General features: G+C 45.0%; 1 protein-coding gene across 24 annotated transcripts in view; it reads left to right on the top strand.

Moving 5' to 3' along the window:
• The window catches only part of Epb41l3 (erythrocyte membrane protein band 4.1 like 3), a 228,905-nt gene that overhangs the window by 169,067 nt on the left and 42,131 nt on the right, over nucleotides 1–17,707 (top strand). For all 24 annotated transcript variants that reach the window (XM_087902317.1, XM_087902313.1, XM_048435610.3 and 21 more), the window contains 3 exons: nucleotides 11,461–11,565; nucleotides 12,490–12,532; nucleotides 16,901–16,976. In XM_087902317.1, coding sequence (XP_087758443.1) covers nucleotides 11,461–11,565; nucleotides 12,490–12,532; nucleotides 16,901–16,976 — 224 coding nt within the window. The remainder of the gene's footprint in view (nucleotides 1–11,460; nucleotides 11,566–12,489; nucleotides 12,533–16,900; nucleotides 16,977–17,707) is intronic.

Raw genomic sequence — 17,707 nt, 5'->3', positions numbered from 1 at the left:
AGATAGATAGATAAGATAGATAGATAGATAGATAGATAGATAGATAGATAGATAGATAGATAGATAGATAGATAGAGACAGAGAGAGATGGAGATAGATAGATAGATAGATGATAGATAGATAGATAGATAGATAGATAGATAGATAGATAGATAGATAGATAGATATAGGGAGATAGATAGATAGATAGATATAGGGAGATAGATAGATAGATAGATAGATAGATAGATAGATAGATAGATAGATAGATATAGGGAGATAGATAGATAGATAGATAGATAGATAGATAGATAGATAGATAGATAGATAGATAGATAGGTAGATAGGTAGATAGAGACAGAGAGAGAGATGGAGATAGATACATAGGTAGATAGATGGATAGATAGAATTTTAGGTGTTATACTGTAGGGAAAGTGATATGATTCAGATGCTTCTAGGGACTTTTCACATTAGGAAAAATACATCTCCGTAAGTGTGGCCCCTCACGTTTCTCCGGTTTGAAGATGACAATACCCTGTTGGTTTTCTCTCCCGCCCGCTCGCCTCTCCTTTGGCATCCTCTTCCCTCTGGGCCCCTCTCCACAGCAGAGAAGCAGAGGATTGTTTTCCCTTTCCACTCAGCTCACGGTGTTGGTCGGCCTTTGCATCATAAGCTTCTTACATGGCTTTCTACAAGAAGTCACAGACTTCCTGCTGTGAGAACCTTTTACTGAAACACAGAGCATTTCTGCCAATAAAGTTAGCCTCCAAGAACTTGAGGATTTTCCTTGTCAGACAAATTTTATTGGATATTGTGCTTCAAGGTAAATCAAATCTATGGCCCTTGTGTTGCTTCCCTGACAAGACTGGCCTATTTTGTTGGTGTGGCCTGTGATCTTTAGTAACCCAGGACAGAGAGAACTCTATAGATGACCAATTTAGGCCTAAATGGGCAGGACAGGTATTAATTCATGACCTGCTCTATTTGGTGGGGTGGAGGATTCTTCCCAAGAAGCACAATGCCTTTCTTGTGTGGGGGTGTATCTTTTCAATGTGACAGACAGCTGTCCCTCACTGGTGTGTATATTTATAATTCTTTGGGCATAGGCATCCTTTCTTGAAGCCGCATTTCCTGGTAAGGAAGCCTGCTTGCTTTCCCTGCTGGTCCTCAGGAATGAGTGATGGCGAGCAGAGGTCCAGCCACAAGAAACTGTTCTTGTTGTGATGTTTGGTAAACAGGATGGCATGCAGAGCCCGTTCTTTCTTGTGGAATGCCATGGTGACAGCAGACGCGGTCACCGAAGAGGCACCACATTCTTCAGCCAAATGCCATTAGTTTGGGCTTGGAAAGCACACGAACGGTTTAAGACAATTACGCCAAGAAAAATGCCACAATGTCTCCCATTATCCCAGTAGATAAAACCTCGCCCACAACATCGTGGCTTCTGGAGCCTTCCTAAACAGTGCAGCAATAAGAATTGGCCGTGAGGGGGAAAATGAGCCAAACAAACCCAGCCTCACAGTTCATGAGCAGGTTCAAAGACGCAATTTAACTTGACTTTGTCTGTTCTCTTCCTCATCCTAAGGAGGACTTTTAATTTTTCATTTCATATAAGTACATAAAATATAATAAGATTATAAATAGGTAGAAAACAAAGCAAGAGAAAATTATTATAAAGCTGGAAGTGAGTTCGACTCAACAGAATTCCCTCTGATAGGCTCAGCTGAGAAAGCTGTCATTAGACAGACCACGAAGCATCTCAGCGGTTGAGGAGCAGCACATGGGTGTAATGGCTAGTTATGGGGAGCCCTCTGCTGCAGCCCTAGTAAAGCAATGGCTAGTTAAGGGGAGTTCCTGCTGTAGCCCCCGGAAAGCAATGGCTAGTTATGGGGAGCCCTCTGCTGCAGCCCCCGGAAAGCAATGGCTAGTTATGGGGAGCCCTCTGCTTTAGCCCCCAGGGAAGCAATGACTAGTTATGGGGAGCCTCTGCTGCAGCCCCAGGACTTTTCCTGGGGGTGGATTGCAAGCAGCCACAGCGCTGACTGATATTGCCCACAATCAAACCTGAGAAGCTTGCGGTACGACCTGTAAGTTTGAGACTCCAGCCACACAAGAAACTTCCTGTTCCATTCAGCGAGTTGTACCACCCAGCCTTCTGTTCGTAAACATCCCATGTGTTTTTCTACAAAAGAAATTTGCAAGAAATATCCAAGATATGGCTTCTTGGTGTATTTGAGGGGCTCTCTCTCCTCTCTGTCTAGTGCCTTAGATACAATTCAAGTTTAGGTTGTGTCTCTCACAAATTCTTCTTTCTTAGCTGCCTCTCCTGAATTCATCTTGCACACGTTGGCATAGTGACCTGAATCCATAGCAGATTAACAACAGGAAATATTGCCTGGCAGTCTGCTGCCTGCGTCTCGTATGTGTGCCATGAAAGTCTTTGTGAAAAACCAAGCCAAGTGTTCTCGCTGGCCAAGAAGAAGCATGCCCCACTCAAAGGCTATTATCTACCACAGTGCTCAGCTCTACACACAAAAGTCTGATTTCAAACACGGGCTCCAATTGCTGCAGCAAATGAGGGCAGAAACCAATTATGGATGAAAGAAAAAGACAACCTTACAAAAAAGAAAATAGGTCCGGGGCCGTAATTGCAAGAAGGAGCTTGGATGATGTATGTGCTGGAAGCGTTGTGCCTCGAATCTTGTCAGAAACACGGGGAGGATGCTAGCGCGTTCACATCATTCATCCCTGTTTTGACAGCGCTATATGCCGTATCCATGACGATATATGCCCATCTTATGTTTTGGCCTAAGAGATAACAAAATGTGCCAGTCTGCCCAATGCATATTCAGAACCACTCTGTGTGTGTTGGTTGAAGACTGAATGTGTACCTGTGTTGCCAATGGGAATGCTGGTTTTTGCAAAGAATTTAATCGTTTACTTCTACAGTGATCATGACTGTGTGATTCACAAAGGCAGAAGAATGTTTTCGTGTGTGTGTGTGTGTGTGTGTGTGTGTGTGTGTGTGTGTGTGTGAATTTGTCACAGAAGAAATAGACCATTAATAGTACTTTAGTTCTCTGACTTTCAGGATTAGAAACCATGCTGATCTCCTTATTTAAGAGACCTAATAATGATTACCAATACTCACTGACTTCTGCTTCCCATGATTTAGGCGGTAAGCTTTTCAGCGTCTTTCCTTATTTCATGCAAGTTAAGTACCAATCACGTTCCCATCTTATGATGAAGAGAGAAAACCCAGAGAGATTGGATAACTTCTCTCATAGCACATAACCTGGTAACTGCAGCCAGAATGCAGACTGGCAGTGGCTAATATGTTACAGTGAGATGTAAAATTAAACTTGAAATACCTGTCTTAAAGCTATTTAAGTAATGCTGAGTCAGTTCTAATTTGTAGTTAGTTTAGACATGGAAATAAGTCAAATATTAACTATTTTTCCTAAAAACTTACCAGGGCCAAGAAATAGTTCCTATCTCTACTTTAACAGAACGCTCTGGGTAGTCACAGCTAACTTCACCGAGCAAGAAAATAGTAAGATAGTAAGACTGCTTCATGTTTGAAAGAAGTATTGTGGTTTGAGGGGAGCTGGTTGCCCATAAAATGAAAGAAAGGGACTGTCTGGACATATGTGTCCTCTTGAAGATTTAATCTCTGCCTTACATGTCAGCTCTCTGTGAATATGCAGCCTAGATCGCACGTGGGCCTGGTGTGTGGGCTAGAAAATGTCGTTCTGTCCTGCTCCCGTGGGGATGCACCGTGGCAGGAGAGATGTGGGGAATGGACTTTCTCCCATGCTTATTGGATGTGCACTTGGGACAGAAAGCATACAGTGATGCAGATGCCCTAAGGAAGCTGGTGACACATCTTGCTTCCCAGGGTTTCTGGCTCCAGTTCTTTTGAGAGATCTGTGGATTCCGTTGTTTAAATACCACCATCATATGTCCCTGCTCTGACTGCAGCCTCTTGGTATTTTCCATGTATGAATTTAAAAACAAGCCCGCTCTCTGAACAGACACTGCTAGGATGGCTTCCTGTCAAGAGCTTGGTACAGAACAGGAAGGTCTGGGAGGAGGATGAGCAGGGCGGATGGTCCAGCGGGAGCTGAAGCCCTGGCACTGTGAGTTTATTGAGTTCTTCACGAACTCCTGGGCCCCAGGGAAGTGGTAATGCAATCCCTTAGAAATGAAGTTCCAAATGACCCTTGGAAATGAGGAAAATGCAGAAGCGTCCAGCGAGGGAAATGCAATAAGACAGGAAGCACTGAGGGAGGCATTTTTTAAAATGTGGCATTTTGCCATAAGATTAATCGAAGTTAATGCGAGCAGGAATTCTTCCTTCAAATTCAGCCACTGGGCTTTTCTGGCACAGAGGCTGCTGCGTTGCTTACTGGGGCAGTAGGAAGAGTGACTATTTCTCATCCTTGGGCAGCAGAAATACAAATGCATGAAATGAGTACCACAGTCACCAAAGAGGGATCCGGATGAAACTCGTGCTGTGTGATAAGAAAGCCCTGTGAGCGAGGCCCTGTGGTGCTGGGGTGTCTTCTCGTTTCATAGTAGACGAAAAGGAACAAAGGCATCAACTTCCCTGAATATCCTCAGTGTAGTTGCTCTAAGTGCTTTATATTAACAAGTGATTTGTGCCTAAGCCACTGTAGATGTGGTTTGTTTGGTTTTTGTCTGTGTTTGTTTGGGGATGGTGGTGGGTGTGGTAGTGGGTGATGGTGATGGCGGTGATGGTGGTGGTGGCGGTGGTGGTGGGGGAGGTGGTGGTAGTGATGATGGTGGTGGTGGTGGCAGTGATGGTGTTGGTGGTGGTGGTGGTGGTTGTGGTGGCAGTGGTGGTGGTGGCGGTGATGGTGTTGGTGTTGGTGGCAGTGGTCATGGCCATGGTGGTGGTGGTGCTGGTGGCAGTGGTGGTGGCTGTGGTGGCCATGGTGGCGGCGGTGGTGGTGGTGGCCGTGGAGGTGGTGGTGGTGGTGGTGGTGGCCGTGGAGGTGGTGGTGGCCGTGGAGGTGGCGGTGGTGGTGGCCGTGGAGGTGGTGGTGGTGGTGGTGGTGGTGGCTGTGGTGGCCGTGGTGGTGGCGGTGGTGGTGACCGTGGTGGCAATGGTGGTGGTGGTGGCTGTGGTGGCGGCGGTGGTGGTGGTGGCCGTGGAGGTGGCGGTGGTGGTGGCCGTGGTGGCGGTGGTTGTGGCCATGGAGGTGGTGGTGGTGGTGGTGGCCGTGGTGGTGGCGGTGGTGGTGGTGGCCGTGGAGGCAGTGGTGGTGGCCGTGGTGGTGGCCGTGGTGGCAGTGGTGGTGGTGGTGGTGGCCGTGGTGCCAGCGGCGGCGGTGGTGGTGGTGGTGGTGGTGGCCGTGGTGGTGGTGGTGGTGGTGGCCATGGTGGCAGTGGTGGTAAGTGGTAGTGGTGGCCGTGATGATGGTGGTGGTGGTTCACTTCCAGTGTGATAGTATGCAGAAATGTAAACAGACTCTCTGAGAACATGCTCACCTAATGCAACTCCCAGTCCCATTACTGGGAATTAGGTGTTGCCGGTCATCCCATGGTCTCAGGCAAAAACTTCTCTCCTCCTTTCTACTTGGATTGAGCCATTTCTGATGCATAACTGCAGCCCGGCTCCTAAAGCAAAGATGACGTTGGACTTGACAAAATTCTCTAATTTCAGCTTTCGCCTTTGGGAAAAAGCCTCACTCTCGCTGATTACGAGCACTTAGAGACTGAGACTAAGGGCACCTTCGAGCTGCTTCTGTGCTCTTCATCTTACACAGACTCAGAAATTATTTCCAGCGGCTCTGGGGCAGAGAAATCACCCTTTCTGAGAAGGCACCGGCGAGGGGAGCTGTCTTCTTTGTTCGCTGTGGAGTAGGGGTGGCCGGTTCAATCATTTTGGTCACCTGCCAGGAAGGACATTTATGCTCCTGGTCAATTAGAAAGGAAATCATCTCACTGATTACCTTGCCTGCATTGTCATCAGCCAGATGGCAGGATCTGCGCTGAGAGCCTCTATGTGAGTGCTGGGCATGTAGCTCAGTGGTCGGACACTCGCCTGGTTACCCAGCATGCATGGGGTCCTGGGTTTTCATCTCCAGCACCCAGGCAAAATCAGTCCGCATTTTAGGTGTGGGAAGGAAGATGTCTCCTCCCCTGACAGAGCTCGGGTGGTTTGTGAAACGTGTAGCTTTCATGCGCAAATTGCAGGATCAGCTTTAAATGCATGTGTTGTTTTGTGGGTCTTTGACAGGGGGTGCGGGCTCTCACTTGTACCACTTATTGCGGCACCCAGGTATTTTATCCATCGTTTCTTGAGATCTTTTTTTTTTTTTCTTTTTTTTTTTTTTTTAGACAAACTGTTGGGAAGGGATGTTGTAAGATTTTAAGGGTAAATGTAGAGGTTAAGTCTTTTTTTTTTCTCATAATGTAGCAGTGAGTATTGACACAAGAGGCTCTAAAGGAACTGGATCAGGCATGAATTTCATTTGAAGAAAACAAAATAGTGTTTCTTCATGAAAATTAAAATTGCTTTAGAATCCTCATGTTTGACAATTTTTAAATTAGGAACCTGATACAATTTACCATGTGTGTTTCATCTGGGAATCATTTAAATGTTTTAATCGTCCTGAGGGGAGGCATGAACACTGGGGTGATCCCCTAAAAATATGACATCGTCTTCCCAAGATGACGTCACAGGAAGTGCTGTCTGTGGACCAGGAATGACGTCACAGGAAGTGCTGTCTGTGGACAAGGAATGCCTTGAGTGAGCCAACAGTGACTTAACTCACGAGGGTTCAAACTCTCCTAGCTGGTTAGGTAACTCAGCCATTAGTCGTACTAGATTGTTTGTTGTATTTTACTTGTTTGAGTCCAGTTAACTACTTATACCCTGTATACATTAGCTTTCTCATCCCTGTGACAAGTCAGATGGGTTGACTTGGAGAGGAAGATGTGTTTTGGTTCCCAGTTTCAGCTGAAGAAAGCATGGTGGCAAGAACGTACGTGAGTCGGCAAACTGGTCACACTGAGTCTGCACCAACACGCAGAAAGGGACACCAGTGCTCAGCCTGCTTTCCCCATTGTATTCAGTCCCGGACCTAGGACACGGAATGGTGCCACCCGTGATCAGTGTCCCCTCTCTCCTCTTATAAATCTCTCTGTGGATGCTCTCACGGATGTGTCCCAAGATTTGTCTCCAATCCTGTCAAGTTGACGTTAAGCGTCACCCACCCCAGTCTAATCACAAAGCTCCTGTATTTAACCATGTAAAAGTGTGTCTTTGAGGGCTATAACATAGGACGTACCTTCTCTAACATACTCCCCTGTTGAGCTTTAGGCATGTATTTACAAGTCGTGGTTCAAATGAGAGGTGCCCCCTACCCCCCACCCCCATAGTCTTGGGTATTTGAACACTTGGGCCCAACTCGTGGTGCTAGTTTAGAGGACATTATGAAAAGTTTAGGTAGTGAAGCCTTGCTGGAGGAAGTATGTCACTGGGGGCGGGCCTTGAGAACATACAGCCTCACCGCACCTCTGGTTGGCTCTCTGTGGTTCCTGTGGACAGGAGAGAGGTGACCTCTCAGTTTCCTGCTCCCAAGTCTCTGCAGCCAATAACGACACCTACACTCCTGGAGCTGTAAGCCAAAACAAACCCTTCCTTACGTTGCTTTTAATTATGATATCACGGTGACAGAAAAGTAGCCACTGTGTAAGCCTATTCAGATGTCAACAAGGAGAAATAGTTGACTACAAATTTCAATAATCTGCTAGTAAAAACTCCGAGTTAGAAAGATGAAGACTTGTCCAGGGAAGAGATTCGGAGAAGATCTGGGCCTGACCTGGAAAACAAATTTGAAGCCGGGTCCCAGTTCCCACATTAGCAGCTTGGTCAGCAGAATGTGGAGGTGCCAGAGCCCAAGGGGCAAGGGAAATATGTTAAATCTGGTAGTTGGCCATGAGCCACAGGAGGTAAGTACAGCTTGAAGCCCATCAGCAGGTTATGAAGTCTTTGCCCAAGGAAAAGAAAATGGAGAAATAACAAATATTCCAGAAACACCCAAGTGTCTGGTGGCCATGCTGACACTTAGGAGTTAGGATCATATTGTTTCCAGGCCATAGAACACCTGGTTTAAAGAGTTTTGAGGCTGGGAAACAAAATATCATCTCTGAGAGAAGGACCAGTATTAGCAAAATGTGTTCAGGTAATTCAGTTCTGCACAGAGCTATGAGTCACTGATACAAATCAGCTATGACAACCAGGGAAAGAGCAAGTCAGCCAGGCCATCTCCTCTTGAGCTAGTCTGTGTCACCTGTTAGGTCAAATCAAAGACACCCTCCCTCGAAGACAGCCTTCTGCAGCGGTTGCCCTGGTGGCCTCTGACATACTCAGAAAGGACTCCTAGCAGGCTGCCTCTCGTCTGCCAGGTCAGCCATTGGAGAAGGCAGCAGCATCCAAAGCCTCAAACAGCAGTTTTTGTGTTTATTTTGCTTTGCTGATTACTCACCAAGGGAGCAGTCACTGATGCAAGTTTGTGGGTGTTGTGTGTACACAGACAGTGTATCTTAGATAGTAATTTGATAGTGAACATGTAACTGTTATCTGAAGGACAAGGCATGTTAGTGCTGCTGTTTATTGGCCCCACCAGGTATTACACTCCTGTAGAAGGCATACACAGTGACAGGTTCTATGTGTTATTGTCAGACACGATGGTTCTATGTGTTATTGTTGGACACGACCCTGTTCCAATGGCTACACTCATGGAATGTGTCATGTTTGCTACCACTCAACCAAGTTTGAAGTCTTTAATGTCAGCCTTTCCAAAGAAGTAGGCAATATCCTACCCATTTCACCAAAGAAAATGCGCTGGTTCACATGGCTGCGAGGGACATATGGAAGATCCGGCCCGGCTATTTTTCTGACTCTAAAGTGCTGCCAGGAGTCATTAGCATAATGCCAGTCTTCTCATCCATTTCTCTGTACCTCTGTTCTTTTCTCTAAGCAGGACACAGGCATCGAAGAACTCACGTTAATGTACAAACTTCACGGTGTTTCAATCGTGACTCCGAAATACTATAATTTATAAATAAAAGATTTAAACCAGCAAGCAGCATTTCCTCATTCACGTTTTCTGAGCAGCATGTTGCAGTTTGGTAACAAGTTGTTTATTTTCTTACTTCATGGATTTCCTCTTTACTTTCCCATTACAATGTATCTTTTCCTCAAACATTCATGCTTTCCAAGGATCTAGTAATTACCTCTCAGGATAGTTCCAAATGCCTAGTAACGTGTTCCACTCACAGGTCTTGGCATGCTTATTACTTTGTCACGGACACAGTTTATCAGTTTTCTTTTCTCTCATTGTTAATATGTTACATCTCAAAGATAAATATGCTTACCATATTGCATGTAAAATATCAATGCCACAGAACAGGACAGTAATTTCGCTTAATTGGTGTTTAAGGTCTCAGGTGAACATTGACGGAAAGTTATCACAGTGGATTCAGCTGATCCATACTTTCCCTAGCTGATTAACTTTTCCCCCTTTCTCCAGATGATGGCATGAGGATTCAAAATGTAGCGTGTACATCTGCACCATGTGTTTATATGACTCAACTGTAATCTTAATGTTTATTATGCCTGTCTTGTTATGCTTGTGTTTGTTTCTCCTTAAAGAAGTGAAGACGATTTTGAATACTGTTGTGTAAGACCAAAAGTCATGGCAAAATTACAGAAATAAACTAATGAACATAGCTTAGAGGAAAATAGCCTATGGAACTTGAGTGGGGACTGGAAGAGAGTTTGATGTGCTAAGACACATGGCTAATGAAGATTAGAGAGCTGAACCCGACATTGTAACATGATGGGTCCTGTTTGTTTGTCGGGGTTTCTGTCTAAAAGAAAATCACACAGAGATCTCCATAAGTTATAAGCTGATTGGTCCATTAGCTCAGACTTCTTGTTAACTTTTGTAGCTTATATATAACCCATTATTCTGATCTATTTTAGCCATGTGGCTCAGTACCTTTTTCAGTGAGGCAGATCACATCCTGCTGGTTCGGAGATCTGGGCAGGAGTGGGAGGAATCAACTTCCCCCTTCCCAGAATTCTCCTGTTCTCATTGCATCATTTCTACTTCCTGTCTGGTTTTCCCGCCTATACTTCCTGTCTGGCCAATCAGCGTTTATTTAAAACATGATTGACAGATTACAGACAATTCTCCTGCACCACGACATTCTGAACATGGTATTGTAAGCACTGGGTACTCTATTCCATCCCCAGACTTTTTATACTTCACAGAGTGTTTGACACTAAGATCACATTCTTTCTCCAGCTACTTCTACTTGAGAATCATCTCCCAGTCACCATTCTTCCTGGTGACACTGTTGACAGTTTGATTGGTTTTTTTGTATATTCATTTGTAGAGGCAGCTTTTATAGGATGAGAATCACAGTGGGGGGGTGGGGGGTGCATGTGCACACATGAACACGTACAAGTGCACACATGTATATGTGTTTCTATGTGGAGGTACATATACATAGCTCTGGGTTTCGTGGCCAGAAATCCACCTCAGTTATCTTTGTCACTTTGTACCTTATTTTCTGATATAGGAAATACTAGTTATTTTCTCATTGTGTGATGAAGGCAATTTAAAAGGAAGGAGAGGTTCATTTAGGCTTACACTTTGAGGGTACAAGTTATTGTGGTGGGGAAAACATGGCATCGGGAGCTGGAAGAAGGTCATGCTTGGAAAGCAGAGAGTGACCTCATGCCAAGGTCACTTTTCCTTTTTCTGTTTATTCAGAGTGTAGAACCCCCAGCTCCGTTAGCTCTGATTCCTACAGTCCTTCACAGGTGTGCACAGAGGCTTACCCCATCTGGGCAGGTCCTCACGGGAATGCCGAGAAGCTTCTGTCCTCAGTGGTTCTCAATCCTGACCGCTTGGTGGGTAGTATGAGCCAGTGCACAATATCTCTCATAGAACCTGGAAGTCACTGATTGACTAGGCTTGTCAGGTAGAGGTCCAGGGTCACCTTGTCTCCATCTGACTAGGCTTCCCAGATAGAGTTCTGGGGTCACCTTGTCTCCATCTGACTAGACTTCCCAGATAGAGTTCTGGAGTCATCTTGTCTCCATCTGACTAGGCTTCCCAGATAAAGAGCTCTGGGGTCACCTTGTCTCCATCTGACTAGGCTTCCCAGGTAAAGTTCTGGGGTCACCTTGTCTCCATCTGACTAGGCTTTCTAGATAGAGTTCTGGGGTCACCTTGTCTCCATCTGACTAGGCTTCCCAGATAGAGCACTCTGACATCATTTTGTCCCTATCTGGCCCTGAACCAGGGTTGCAGACACACCCCACTGTGCTCATGGTTCACTGACCAGTTTCCACAATCTGCACTCTGCACTCTGCCCTGTTTCATTTTGGTCTCCTGAGTGTATTGACTTGCTTTCCTGTCCTGTTTTGCACAGAAGCGTTCCCGAGGACAAGTCCTATTTGACAAAGTATGCGAGCATCTGAACCTGCTAGAAAAAGATTACTTCGGTCTCACATATCGTGACGCCGAGAATCAGAAGGTGAGGGGGTCAAAGAAACATGAACCACTATGGTCGGGCTGTGTGTTACTGGCTAGAAGTGACCTGAAACCAAACAGACATGTTGTGCTCTCTGTGTATACCCCTGGCCCATGCTCTCACACCTTTGGGTTCCTAAATGTGATTAATCTCCCTTTTTCTTCATGAAGAAAATTCTTGGCAACTTCCTGTATCTCTGAGTATTTTTGAGACAGTAGGTCATTCCCAGTTTTTCAGCCTTGAGATTTAGTGCTGATTTAGAGATTTGATACAGGGTTTTTTCTCATAATATAGTTAATCCAGTTTCTTGAGCTCATGAGAACCAAGTGTTTAGATATCTATGTGGAAAACTTATTCATACCCCAAATTCTGTGAAGAAATTACAGCTGTGACATAAAAATTAGGCTGTGAAGATAACATTTGCTGTCTGGTATGTCAGTGGATGTCAGTGTTTCAGTCAGTATCACTAACGTTTGCCCCGACAAGATCACTGCTATGTGACCATTATACCTGTTCGGGGCTTTATCCCACAACTAAGCAAGAAACAAAGGAATTGTTTCCATCTGCAGATGCTTTAAAGAGTAAAGCGTGGAAGTGCTGTTCACATGGATCACTTATTTTTATTGCACACAAGTCAAGAATATTCCTACTGAAGTGACAGACAATGTCAGACCTCATCATTGAGCATCTGAGTTTTCCCAGGAGAAAAGTTTAATCAGCCATTAATTGTACATGCATGCGTCTCCATCTTTAGTGTTTGTGCCCTCACCGGGCTTGACAGGAGGCCACCAGATGTGTGGGAAGAGCCACGGTGGAGAGGGTCTTCCCATGACGGTTCCCTCTCGGTGCATGCAGGGCGCTGTGGGTAATCATCAGACTCGATTTCACTCTCCTTTGATTCAAACCATACTGTCGCTTCTCTTTCAGAATTGGCTGGACCCTGCTAAGGAGATTAAAAAGCAGATTCGTAGTAAGTTCCCTCGGATGTTGGATGTGGCGTGGTGACAGTGTTTGGGGGGGTGTTGTGTGAACTGGTGATCCATACTCAGATGCGCGTGACAAGAAGCGGTGCAAAGGCGGACTGGGAGCTGAAATTCTATCTGACACTTCGCTCTGGCTCCACGAGGGTTCGTTTTAGTCATCACAACTCAAAAATTAAAATGACTTTGACAGGTGACCTGTTCCTTGCCTGTACACAGATGTGAAATGCAATTTAATCAAGTTTTGCTGCACTTACCACTTAATCATTTAAAGTTCCAAACTTAATTATTAATGTTAAAACCGTTGCCAATGTATAAAAGCCATACTGAAGTTAACCATTTGATGGTTTTGAAAGTGGGTAAGAGATCAGTTCATTGTTGTTGGCAACCTTACCTCACTCCCCAAAGACAAGAGACATACTTTCTACTAGGCTTGGTGGTTACGTATTTGTAGATCCCAGCCTGGAGGAGGCTGAGGCAGGAGGATCAAAGAAATAGAATGTGATAACAAGAAAGTGTCTGTTTCCTAAATGACAAGATTCCAGGAGCACATCACAAAGCTGCAGTATAAATAGCGAATAATATTAGCTAAGTTGCTAAATCTAGTGATTAGATGCAAATTAAAATGAGACAGCATTTTTCACTTATTCGTATGAGTGAAAATTTCCTAAGTTTACTTTGTTTTTTAAATAATCTTTACTGGCAAGTACACGCTGCATTGTAGAATAAGATCTCTCAGAGAACGGGAATCTCAAGCCGATGAACACAAGTCACAGATTTATGTAAATTCTGACGCTGGAATTCCTGTTCATGTGTTTTATTATACATCCACACCAAATCATAAAGCCTTACAGTCTACTCCATAATGTGAATAGTATATTTATAATAAGGCAATTTATGATACATAAGAATATGATATATGGTAGTTTATGATATAAAACACTGTAGAATTTTAAGATTTGTCAAGCATTGAAGATTAAGATGAGAAGTTTTATATAGGACAGTTTTCTGATTATCAGAGAGTTATCATTTGAAATACTGCAGGGTATACAGGAATATTTACGTCATTGTGTTGGGGGTATTTCACTTCCTCTTTCCCACAAGGCCATCCTCTGAGCACAGGCAGGGCAGTCTGTTCTTCTGCCGTAACCTCTCTTCCCAGACTGTTTATTTGTTGCACATCCCCCTGCTCGCCCACTCCACCCACCCCTCCTCCTTCCCACCACCAGAAGCTCCACCCTCTCTTTCGCTTTTTATTTGGGGTCTTGATTGGTATGTGGATTGCATTATTGTTGCCTTAAAATTGCCCTTGTTTAAAAAAGCCCTGAAAGACCTGGAAGTGATTCCAGGAAGAGCTCAAGAATGTGACTTTTGCAGTAGTGATCATCACCGTGACATTGCACGCGTGCGCACACACACACACACACACAATACTAGAACCACAAGGGCACTTACTAATAAACACCAAAGGTTCAACACAGTATTCCAAGTCTCAGGAATGAAAATCTCTGGGATTAAGCTTAGAAATGTGTCGTAGGGTGACATCTGTTGGGGTCTAGCTCCAAGGTGTTCGTAATTTCCAGGGTAGGGGCATGTGGATTAGAAATGTTAGGCAGACTAAATCAAAATACAGAAGAAATATAGAGACACAGTGTCGTGCTGGAGGGCAAGCCCGTGCATACTGAATCCTGAATTTACCTGTGTTTGTTTTCCATATGCTCACATGCCCCCCAATCCAAAAATGGGGAGGAAGGCAAAAGACTGCTTTAACACAACACAAAGGACAAGCAGAACAGGTACTGGCTTCAGTACTTGAGCTATCAAGCCACTATTTCCTGGTTAAGCTTTCTGATGTTTTAGACAAGACATGCAGTCACTACACCTGAGACCAAGTATCCTGTAAGCAACCGCTCCCTGGGTCAAACCTCCTGTCTTAACCTTGAAGGAGCAGGGATAGGCTTGAATTCTCTGACCTTTGGTCAAGGTGGAACGGATTCACCTCTATGGGTCATCTTAATGTCCAAAACACAAGTAACCACACTCTGGGTCAGGATATCTTGTTTGTAGCCACTCCTTAAGTCAGACTTCTTGTCAGTAACTTTGAAAGAACGAGAGTAGGCGTAAGCTGTCTGACCTTCAGTCGGGTGAAGCGAACCCACTTCTGTGGGCCCCCACAGAAACTTTCATTTTTCAGAACACTTTCAGTGCATTTAGGCTCCCTGTCATTTGCAAATTGATTTGTAGGATGAAGGTTTTGTATTGACATGCATTGCTTATCCTTCCTACTGATTACTGATTAGTTCCAACTTTGAATTGTCACTCCGGCAATTTTATTATAGAACGGTGTAATTACGCTGCAGGCCTTGCCATTGAAATCAAGGCTTGCTTGGAGTAGATGAAAATCATGAAAGAGCAGTGAGTCTTCTTTCCATGAGGAATCCGTGGGTTCGAGTCCTCTTGCTTGCTGTAAAGCCAGCCCCTGTTATCAGCTCACTGTTGGCAGACACTGAAAGGGGTCTGTTTTAATAACAACTGACCAAGAATCAATAGGAACATAAAAAAAATGTAGAATAACAAAAAGAAATTTTTGAAACAGTAGAAAAACAATCACTAAAAATATATTTAAATGACAGATATTTATGGCTTATAATTCTCAAAGCTTCATATGGCTTGAAAATGGCACGAAGTACCCAATAATAGCTGGCAAGGTGCTTCTCTTAGGCATGTACAGTCTTAAACGTGAGGTAGACGGTAGTTCAGAGAATAAAGTAGAAGGTGTGGGTGGTGCTGTGGTGTCGATGGCAGAGTGTAGAAACTGACAAAGCCAAGCATCTCTCCATGGGCGAGAGAAGGAGCTAGGCAATGTGTGCGGTGGGGCTTCTCTGTCCAGAGAGTTTGGGAATGACTTGCAGAGCACACGGAGTTCCCGAAAGCCAGGCAGGGGAAGCTTGGGAGGAAGATATGGAGAGGCCTGGGCAAGTAGGAGCTGTTCAGGGGTCACGGAAACACGAATGAGAGCAAACCTGTGGCACAAATAGAAGTAAACTTTTGAGAAATTTCCCAGATGCTCCTAGAGGTGATGCTAAAGACCTTCAGTGTGGCTCTTGACTGGAGGAACTGACAGTGTCGCAGAGGAGTGCCCAGGAGTCAATAATCGCTGTATTTTAAAGCCTAGAGAAATGACAAGGTAAATAAGATAAAAGAAGAGTATGTCTGAAAAATCAGTACAGGAAGGGAGGAAACGAGTGTGCTCTGCTTCGTGTTTATGTTGGTGCAGTCAATAGGACACGCGAGAGTCAACGTAAAGGAAAAATGGTTTGTTTTAGAGTGCAGTCCTGTGGTCTCTTGGCTTATTTGCTTTCAGGCCTGTGACTTGGCAGTGCTTCATGGCAGGGAGAGGGCGGCCCTAGAAAGCTGCCTGGACTGAGGGGTCCTCACTTTGATAACAGTGTCCCTCCTCTAACTCCCATGAAGCTAGGACTCTATAACTGGATTAATCCAGTCACGGAATTAGAGCTGTCGGTACCCAGTCACACCCCAGAGGTCCCACTTGAGCACAGCTTTGGTGAGGGCCAAGTCTTCCATATGAGCTTTTAGGAACCATTTTAAATCCAAACCATAGTGCTTAGTAAATCTGGGTAATGCCTTAAGGCTGGACGTGTACAGACAGTGTGGAGAAAGGAGTGGCCAACATCTGCCTGACACTTCTGCTGCTGGAGAGGACTTAAAAGATGTCATGGGCAAAGCATGGTACAATATGAAAGAGATCCATGTGAGTCATGGGTGGGGGTTGGGTGGCGTCTGCTCAATGCACTCAGATATCTGCTGCATCGAAACTCTCGCGGAGCAAGGAAGGAGTCTTCAGCCGCCAGGGGAGCCGCCCATTTATCGAAAGCAATATTCACTGCAACAAACCCTTCCCATAAAATAAGCAGATGTTCACTAGTCCCTTGACATTTATTGTATCGGGGTTTGGTCTGCAGTAACACAGCAGAAATGACCTAGGAGAGAGTTCTGTCTGTGCTGTTGGCATGTGCCCTATCGAGAAATCCTTACCAGTAAATCTAGCCAGTCCCCATTGTCTGATACAGAAGTACCCGTCAGTTGCCTCCTTCCCCCTTTGTCAGAGGCTTATTTGATCACGAGAAAAAGGAGAAAAGTTGCTATGTTTCCATGCAAGTAAATGACTTGGTTGGGGACAAGATTTGAAATTAAGTGATCTACTGGGTTCACTTAGCAGTGACCAAAGGGTGTCTGGTGTTAGCGCCTGGATCTGAGGCACTTGGAACCTGAATTCAGATCCTAAGTTGCTTGCAGTTTCCTAAGAATTTGTTCTGATGTGTGTCCTACCCCTACAGGTGGTGCTTGGCATTTTTCATTCAATGTGAAATTTTACCCACCAGACCCTTCCCAGCTCTCAGAAGACATCACCAGGTATTTGAAAGTTGGCTATGGCATCAGAGGGCTCCTTAGGAGAGCCGCACATCTCCAGGGGAGTGGTCCTAGGAAGAGCCTGCACACATCTGGGCCCCTTACAGTCATCTTCTCCCAGCTGGCAAACAAAAGGCCACTAAATGAGTGCAAATATGAGACGCCAGGGGTGCCAGGTCCTATCTCTTCACAGCTGAGTTCTCAGAGATAGGCTGCTATTTCCGGCTCCCTGACCCTTGTGGGAAAACACTCAGAATTGAGATGCAGTCAGTCACTCACCACCGCCAAAATGGATGGGACTCAGCCATAAATGACGCAGCAGCACTGAGTGTCCTGCTTTAAAGCCTAAATTACAAATATCTTTCTATGCTTACGCTCTGCACGTAAGCAACCTGATACTTCATAGCTATTTAACAGCCAGAGAGAGACTCCGGGAGAGGGAAGGAATAGCATGGATACGTTTAAGAGTTTACTTGCTTTCCCGTGTACGTAAAAAGGGAAAGAGGATATTGAGAGAAAGATCTAACACACAAATATTCCAGTTTGGAGGTTGAGCTTGGAGTGTGAAAGGGGATTCCCTTTACAGAACTACACCGCGTAACTTAGTCTGTTCTTATTCCTGTCCCAAAATACCAAAGACCGCGGTTTACAATAGAAATTCACATGATGCATTCTGGAGACCCGCAGTTGAAGACACGGGTGTGGACTTCTGATGAGGGTCTGTTACAGAGTTG

The sequence above is a fragment of the Myodes glareolus genome, chromosome 27 (genome assembly GCF_982192425.1).
Source record: "Myodes glareolus chromosome 27, mMyoGla1.1, whole genome shotgun sequence".
Lineage (NCBI taxonomy): Eukaryota > Metazoa > Chordata > Mammalia > Rodentia > Cricetidae > Myodes > Myodes glareolus.
The sequence above is the reverse complement of the archived record's forward strand: the minus strand, read 5'-3'. Positions and strand labels throughout refer to the sequence as shown.